The sequence below is a fragment of the Mustela nivalis genome (assembly GCF_964662115.1).
Source record: "Mustela nivalis genome assembly, chromosome: 3".
Lineage (NCBI taxonomy): Eukaryota > Metazoa > Chordata > Mammalia > Carnivora > Mustelidae > Mustela > Mustela nivalis.
In genome coordinates this window covers 180,227,377-180,236,147 of record NC_139022.1, presented here as the reverse complement: position 1 = coordinate 180,236,147, position 8,771 = coordinate 180,227,377, and the positions used below count along the sequence as shown (strand labels likewise).

Sequence of the window (8,771 nt, the reverse complement as noted above, 5' to 3'; positions counted from 1 at the left end):
TGGTGCGCAGGCGCAGTGTCCCCTCGTCCCGGCCCGGGCGCGGCTAGATGCGCAGGCGCAGTCGGCGCGGGGGCCGGTGGGAGCGCGCGCTGCAGGACGGACATGTCGGGGGCCCGGGCGGTGTCTCGGCTGCTGGGCGCCCGGCGCCTGGCACTGTGCAGGGCGGTGAGTTAGCGCCGCGGGGCGGCGGGCGCGGGGCCGAGGTGCCCGGGGCCGGACGGAGCCCGAGGGCCGGAGCGGTCGCCGAGTGCCCCGGGCCCCGGCACGGCCTGAGGCGGGTCTGCGGGCCGGCGCGGAGGTCGGCGGGTGGGGCCCGCCCCGAGGGCGGCCGGACGTTTTCGGAGGCCCGCGGGGCTGCGTCGCCGTGAAGGTCGCGACCCCGCCTGCCGCCCCGGGGCCGCTTCCCCCGCCTGAGGTCCGGGGGCTCCGGGGTTGGCGTCGCCCGCCCGAGCCTTCCGCGCGCGGGGAGGCCTGTAGGTCAAGGTCACTGGGACGCGCAGCGGCCGCGGGTGCCCGGGCCTCGGGCTCCGGAAGCGCCCTCGGACCTGGGGCGGGTCGGCGGGCGGCGCGTGGTCCCCGCGGCGGGGCTGTCGGCGGAGGCGGCGGCTCGGGGGGCGCGTGGACGGCGCGGACGGGGCCCGGCTCGGGCTGTGGCGGGGCCGCGCCGGGGCGAGCGCGCGGGGAGCCGGCTTCGCGCGGGTGCGCTGGGGCACGGGGGGCGCGCTGGGGCCGCGGGTGCGCTGGCGACCGCGGGGGACGCGGGGGGCGCTGGGGCACGGGGGGCGCGCTGGGGCACGGGGGGCGCGCTGGGGACCGCGGGGGGAGCTGAGGACGCGGGTGCGCTGGGGACCGCGGGGCGCGCTGGGGACCGCGCCCTCCGGGGCTGGGGCCCGGGTCACGCGCTCAGAGCCCGCCCCGCGGGGCTGCGGCAGCGCAGGGGGACGCGGAGCGCTTGGTCTCGGGGGGTGCGGGGCGGAGGCCGCCGGCGCTGCGGGCCGGGCTGCTGCGGGTGCGCGGGGCTGTGCCGGCTGCGCCCTGAGCGGGGGTCGGCCCGTCGTGCTCGCGGGATCGCGCGGAGGGCGCCGGCGGGCGGGCCGTGAGGCCGCGGGGCTCCCTGCTCCGAGCGGCGCCTGCCGGGCGCGGTGCAGTCGAGCCGCCCGGCCTGGCTGCAGCCCGAGTCGTCGCCCGCCCGGCTCGTCGCCCCGGGTCGTCGCCCTTCCCGTGGGCTCGGGCCGCCGTTCGCTGCGGCCGCTCCCTTCCCGGCCAGTGCCCGCATCTGCGCCGCAGCCCTTGGCGGGGGGACGTGTGCCCCTGAGGGCAAGACCGACCGCAGGACGGAGCCCCCGGGGCCTGCTGGAAGCCGGTCTCGGGCGTCGAAAGTCTTTATCTTTCTTAAATTGTTTAAAGTTCACTTATGTATTTATCTGACAGATCGCGAGTCGGCAGAGAGGCGGGGGGTGGGCAGGGCGACGCGGGGCTCGATGCGGGACCCCGGGATCCTGACCTGAGCCGAAGGCAGAGGCTTAACCCGCTGGGCCTCCCGGGCGCCGCGAAAGTCTTCCTCGTGGTGCGGAGAGGTTTTCCCGGCCCAGCCGGTCCGCTCCGTGGCCGTTAGGATGGGCAGAAGAGAGACCGCGGGCGGACCGCCGACGGACCGCCGACGGACCGCCGTGCCGGGCAGGACTCGCTGAAGACAGTTTGAACAAAATCCACGGGGGTTTTTCCTCATCTCATTTAGTTCAAGTCTCGTTTCCACGTCGCTTGCCCGCGGCCGCCTTTGCAGAGCTGCTTTGCCTTCCTTGGACTTGTGGTTGCCCCAGGGCAGACCGGTGCAGCCCGCGCAGGGGAGAAGCGCAGCTGGTTAACCGCTGCTGCGGGGGAGATTTCTCGGGCTCTGGAAATCCAGAGGGCGGGTCCAGAGTGAGTCCGTTTCTTTTCTTTGAACGTACTGTTCTGACTTCGCTTGAATTGTGTCTAGAATTACATATTTAGGCCTTGGTCGTAGCCTTCATTTTGCTTCTGGGTAATTATACTGCAGTGGCGGTCCGTTCGCATTCTGTGAGTTTTTCCTGGTTTGCTTGAAAAATCGTGGCGTGGTGTTGATACGGGATCAGGTTATGCATCTGATTTTGGAGTCGCAGGGATTTTTCCAAAGGCTCCTTATCTGGGGGATGTACAACCCCGGTGCCCGCCGGGGAGACAGACTCCCTTTCCTGTGGGCTTGGAGGATTCTGTGAGATGACCCGTGAAACCCTCGTGTGATGCCCTTCCGAGCCCCAGCCTGCAGCCGGCAGCCAGTGCGTGCTCATCTTGGGAACTGTGTTTTAAGCGTCCCTGTTTTAGAGACTTTTATTTTTTTTGATAAAAAGAATTACACTTAGTTGTGTGCGTGTCGGGGGGAGTCGAGAAGGAGTCCAGAAGGCTAAAGGAGTAAGACCCGTCACCTTCCGCAGACTTGTTCCCCGGTGGAGGCAGCTCTGAATTATTTGTTAGTGGCTCCTGGTGTTTACCTCCATTTGTTCTAGCAAACACGCAGGTGTACTTTTATCCATTTCGGACATAGACTTATGTCCTAGACGTAAGACACACTGTACCTAAAATGAGGATTCAGGTCACACAAACCAGCTTCCCACATTCTCCGTCCTTCCAGTGTGGTCAAGCAACCACTTTCAGGCCCTTTACGGGCTGCTTTTCTGACTGTAGAGATGAGTTTCTTGTTCGTGATTGCAGGTGTATGCTACTAGGTGACGACACCCCACTTTGCTGGACTCCACACTTTTCACTTTTTTCTTCCCTCACTGTCTCATTGATTCACCTGTGCTTTCCTGCTTTTCTACCCCTGAGGGACAGTTCTTACTCGTCCCTGTGTTGTCCTGTCTGATAGTTTTACTTCAAAAAATGTTAATAAGTGGCACAGAAAAAGTTTAAAGACAAATTGGGTTAATATTGCACTCTCGAAATTGTAAAATTGCTCCTCAAATCTGATTCAGATGAAAAGCTAGTACTCTGTTTTCCACAGAGAGATGGTATGATAATTTGTTAAAGATTTCATTGTAGTAACTGCCAGTGTTTCAGCTAGCCACGTGTGTGTGTATGTCTGTCCTTACTCAGCGTGAACCTTCTAGAAAGAAGAAATCCTTAGAGAATCTCACCGTTGCTGTTTATTTTATAGTTCAGCTGAAGCAGGGAAGTTTAATGGTAGACCAAAATGGGGTCGATTAGGAAAACCTGTATGTAAGAGATGCTTTACAGGATAACACATCCTTCCGTGCTGGTTATCGTCATGGGATTTGATACATACGCGTATTCTTCAGTTTTCGGAATTAAGATGGTACGGGTTCAGTGATTGTGCTGTTCCTGACTAGCAGGCTGTGCAGAAGTGCACCGAGCGATGTGCCCAGGAGTGCTGTGTCCCTTAGTCCTTGTCCATCCGCCTCCAGCACATGGCCTGGGCGATTGGTGTGTCTCGTGTTTCCCCGAGTGAATCCTTGAAACATCATCAAGGAAGAAGTGAATGTTGTCCTTGTCTCCAGACTGTGTCATCACGTGTATATGTATTTAAGTTTTATCTGTTGTAAGTCTCACAAACGTGTTTGCTTTTCATATTGTACCAAGAAAAACATAATACTACAAATGAGAGAATGGAAGGACAAAAATTGATTTATTTTGCCTTTAAATTCCGTACTACATTTTACTGGAAATGAAATGATTTTTAATCTGTTGATAAAAGACTCTAAATGACGCTCAGGATGTTTCACAGGTTTGGTTTTATAGATTTGAACTCACAACAGGACTTACGTACAGTGATTTCAATCCATCAGGCACTCCGGAATACAGTGTGGAAGTTACATGAAGACTTCTTGATAGTCCAAGAGGATAAAAGACCTTTTTCAAGGGGCGCCTGGGTGGCTTAGTCAGTTAAGCCTCTGACTCTTGGTTTCAGCTTGGGTCCTGGTCTCAGGGTCCTGGGATCAAGCCCCCCATGAGGCTCCGCACTCGTGCACACTCTCTCCCTCTCTAAAATAAATAAGTAAATAAACCAACCTACCTACCCACCCACCAACCTTTTTCAAATATGGAAAGAAAATACTCTTTCTACAGTATTAACCCCTAAAAGCTATTCTCTTTTATAGGTGACCGTATTATTGTTAGTTTTGTATACTTTTACCGGATAAAGAACGCCCAGAGGAAGAAATTTCTGGCGGTTTTCCCAGATACATACGGCTACGTTTTCCGCTGTGCTTACAACAGCTGCGAACTATGGCCTGTCCACGTGCAGATTCTTATGACCATAGGTCCTCATAATTGCCTCCGCCATACACACTTGGAGACTGGCCAGATTCGTGATCATTCCTGTAGCAGGATCGGTCTCTCCCGGGACCGTTGCGGCTTTGTTCTTGTGCCCGTGGCCATTCGGATCGTTGGGATCGTTGCAGTTCCCAGACAGTTTCAAGTTGTCTTCATTACTTGGGGTTAGAGCCGGTGGGTCTCCTGAAGAAGATGAGGGGGGACAGGTGTGCCGCGTTCATGGCCTCACCTCCCCCTCAGCTAGTGGGGGGTGCTCACTGTTTCTGTTTTAATTTTAGTTTGGTATTGCAAAAGGTACTGTTCTTTCTGGAACTGTTACCTTTATATTGTACTTGAAAAAAATTTTCAAGAACATTTGTATTAAAATTCTTTGACTTCTATAAGATGTGATTTTACCAATTTTAAAATTATTCTAAAACAAGAATATTCTTTTTACTTTTTAAATTTTCTGAAAGAAAAAATTGGCTTATGTCAATAAAAGCAAATGTATTTAAAGTTGAAATTGGGGAATTCAAGAATACTGCTTCTATCCGTTCAGATCTATTTAGAAATCCAACAGATTCTTTGTAATGGAGTGCTAGCATTAAGTCAGCTATTTGTGTCAGTCATTTTGCTCAGAGCTGGAAGAAGCCTAGAGGTTGGAGGCACCCGCACTTTGCACGTGGCCCAGCCCTCCAGCCTTGGCCTCAGTCCCTTCATCTCGGAAGGAAGGCTTTGAGTTCAAAACTGCTCAGTTAGGGTTCGTTTTGCATTCTGCCGTGTTCTCCTCCATGTATTCCCCACGTGTTTGTCCTATGGAATAATTTTTATTATATTTTTTTTACCCCACAGAATAAATACCATCTCTTCCAAATGGCAGAATACTTAAAACATCTCTCTCATCCCTTCTGTCGCTGTTAAATGTACTTAATTCCTAAAACTGTTCTTTATGAGATTGCTAAAATTTTAGTTTATTCGTAGTTTTCTAAGATGCAGTCAGCAGAGTGGAAAGACATGTGAAAGACCCGCGGATCCCCTTACCCAAGAATCCAACACTGCCACTGGATGCAATCAGCAAGAGGTTCTTTATTGTTACGCAGGCGCCTGCGGGTGGTCAGCGCGCGCCTGCGGGTGGTCAGCAGCTCCTGCTAGCTGAGCACACCTGGCTGGGGTGGTGCAGGATTTTTATAGACAGGTACAAACAAGTTTTGGGTGGGACGCAACTGGTTGGTGGACAGTTTGAACTTTTGAAAAAGGCATTCGTGGAGTTTGCTGATTGGCTTTGGGGACCCACTCGCGCGGAAGAGAGAGGCGGGAAGGGGGAACAAGCTGATTGGTTCTGAGGGCCTGTGCGCGGGAGGAGAGAGGCAGGGAGGGGGAACAAGAAGGGGGAAGGTAGGAATGCCATCATGGCGTCTTCTATTATTTCTATAAGCCAAACAGTTACAGAAGGGCAAAAGAGCAATTAATCACGCAATTAATAACCCAATCTACGCCTAAAAGCCAGCGGTTCACAGAAAAGCAAACAAGCGGTTAGTTATCCTATCTATCTTCCAGGGGAGGGGTCTTTCATTCCCCCCTTTTTCTTTATCATGGATAGAATCTTCTATCCATTCGTCTTGTTCCTGCTCTAAGTGGGGTGCAAGGCGCCAGCTTCTGTTTTCTCCTCAGCCAGCCTCCTGCTCCTTCATTTCCCCCTGAACAATCTTGACCCTGAAATCTTTAAGGGGGTTGAAGGTGGAAGGTCTCATCTTCTATAACTTCTTCATGCTGAATAGGGGCGTAGAGCTGTCCCTACCTGCTCGGGTCAATATTGATCAGGGAAGGAACGTATAAGGGAGTTACAAAGGTGGAGGCAGCTGAATCCAGCGCTGACAGTGGAGAGGCGTCCTTGCGCGACAAGGATCGTCTGTCGTGGCAAAGTCATTGTAGCAATGGAGTCTCCAAGTAGAGAAACATGGAACAAAGCAACATATTAAGATTAATAAGGCGATAAGAATGAAAAGCCCGAAAAAGAGATTCGGCCATAGTCCTCCTTCAAATTAGGAACTTAACCATTTACTGAGAGAGAAGGATCTTGTAGGGCCTTAATCTGGGTGTTCATATCCTTTATTATTCCTGTGACATTTTTGTGATAGTCTGGGATGTATACGCAACATTCTGTTTTGATGATTGCACATGTGCCACCCTGGGCTGCTGTAAGGACATCTAAAGCCATCCTATTTTGTAGGACTTCCCTGCGTGTCTGTGACACTTCAGTATTAAGTAGGGAGATGCCATTTAGTGAATCACTGAGTGCCTCTGTAGTATATTTATTAAGGGCTTCTACATGCCACATGACATTCCCTAGTCCCGCAGATGGAACAAAGATGGATGCTAAGTGATCACACCATTTAAAAACAGATTGTGTCTATCTTTGTTTCAAGTTGGGGAGATTAGCTGGAGTTGTGATGGTTTTAGTAATGCGCCCATGAATCCAGGCAAATCCTAAAGTACAGCGACCTATCCACCCGGGAGGAAGCCAGGGCCGCAGGTTGGTTCCACATATCCAGTGGGTTCCGTTTGGAGCTGGCCATCTGATGCCAGGTCACCTTGCCCAATCAGTAGCAAACCGGTTAGTAGCCTGGAGTACTATTACTTGGGAACACATTTCTAGTGAGCCATCCTAGACATCATGTGTTATTTGCCCAAGTACCACTCATATGATTCTTGTTCCCAGCATAAAACTGCCTTCTGACTGAGCTGTCCAATCATGGGTGTAAGACACAGATGTGTATCCCAGATTTGATATATGCCATCCTTAGTATAGCGATGAGGAGGGTTTTGGAACTTAGGCCCCTATTGGATTGGGGAGTTATGGCTTGATAGCAATCCCCTTTCTTTCCAAATAGCTCCATGGGCATGTAGTACCAGGAAAGCATATTTGGAGTCAGTATAAATGTTAATTCTTAGGCTTTGGCAATTGCAAAGTGCTAGTGAGCACTATGGCACACCTAGCTTTTCTTATTTTTTTCTATGAAAACTACTGTCATCAGAAAACCAACTGTCATTCGTATTTTTAACAGGGGCATCTTAAATCTGGACAAATAGAGTAAGCAAGATCAATAACTTTTGAACATTTTTGCTCTATAGAGAAAGAAGTACAGTGGTCAGGTTCAGGCATACAGGTAACTAGGTTTAAAGTCTGACAAGTTTTAAGTATTATTTATGGCATATCTATAAGTATAGTCCAATATTTAATGTCGGCCTCCATCATCCATTGGTGGCCTTTGGCTTCTAAGACAAATCTGGACCTGATGTGAAGTCATTACAGTCAGGGACTGTTTTATAGTGAGCTTTGAGGCTCTTTTTATGAGGAGGGCTGTTCCATGCTTAGCTAAAGCATCTGTTTGCAATTGCACCTCAACAGAGGTGACTTCTAAGATAAATATGACTAAGGGATGAAACCAATAAGACGACCTTTGAGTGGTCCAGCCTTAACAATATCCTGATTACAGAGGATCACTGGCAAGTGAGAAAACTTGTCAAAAGATAAGGGGAGTCCCTCATGGAGCATTCAATCCATTCATAAAGAAAGTGGGGTCATCCATTATTTCCACAAGTCCATAGTTAATCCTATGGAGGGCGGTATGCTGGCTTTTAGACAATTTCATTATCTCAGCCACACATAAGGTGTTAGTTAAGTTATACAATTGTAGGGGAGTCAATCCCATTTTCCAGTTGTTTAATCATGTGCCGTGGGGTCTGCTAATATCCCCACAAAATAATAAGATCGACTAAAGAAGCTATTGTGCAACTTCTCTGAAGTTTATCTCAAATTGTTTAGCTTAGGTAAACATTTAAAGACAATCAAATCTAGAATTTAACATTCATAAAGGTGTGTTACTAAAACAATTTTTCTCTCTAAAATAACCCTCATTTCCAGAGATAGCCAAATCAGGACTAATTCACTTGTGAAACAAGTCCAGTTTTAACAAACTTGGCCTAATTATTTACATAAGCTCAGCAAGAACAGTGACTGTGATCAATAGATCTTTTAGAATCTGCTTTGCTGGAACTTTGTATAAGGAATCTCTAGGTTGAACTTTTAGTAGCCTCTCCAGGCCAGAAGCCAAGCCCTGTACTTGCCATGAGGCATGCCTGCAATGCCTTTGGGCGAATTCCTCTTCCCGAGACTGCACCTACCAAGGAGTGACATTCTTTACTCACCTGGTGGGGCTGCTGGGAACTCTTAAGCAAGGTATCAGGCCAACAGTCCCGAGGGGCTTTATGGCTCCAGGTTTCATAAAGTCAACCTTAGTTCCTTAAAGCTGTCTGGTCATATCTGAGTCTTTTCAAATATGACATCCCAGTCAAAGCCTTGGTAAAATAACCAGTTTCCAATTCTTCCTGTTACAAGGAGAACAGATTCTTATTGAACTTATGCAAATGACTGATTGTCATGAAAGAAAGAATACTTACTGAGACCTTTTGGTTTCAGAGGG

The 8,771-nt window shown here is 50.6% G+C and overlaps 1 protein-coding gene across 2 annotated transcripts in view; it reads left to right on the top strand.

The window, feature by feature from the left end:
- The first annotated feature begins 14 nt into the window (after positions 1-14).
- The window catches only part of SDHA (succinate dehydrogenase complex flavoprotein subunit A), a 35,021-nt gene continuing 26,264 nt past the window's right edge, over positions 15-8,771 (top strand). Inside the window, exon 1 of one of the 2 annotated variants that reach the window (XM_082724609.1) lies at positions 15-165. In XM_082724609.1, the coding sequence (XP_082580735.1) occupies positions 103-165 (63 nt within the window). In that variant the 5' untranslated portion in view covers positions 15-102. The remainder of the gene's footprint in view (positions 166-8,771) is intronic. The other variant, XM_082724610.1, reaches the window with a different exon arrangement.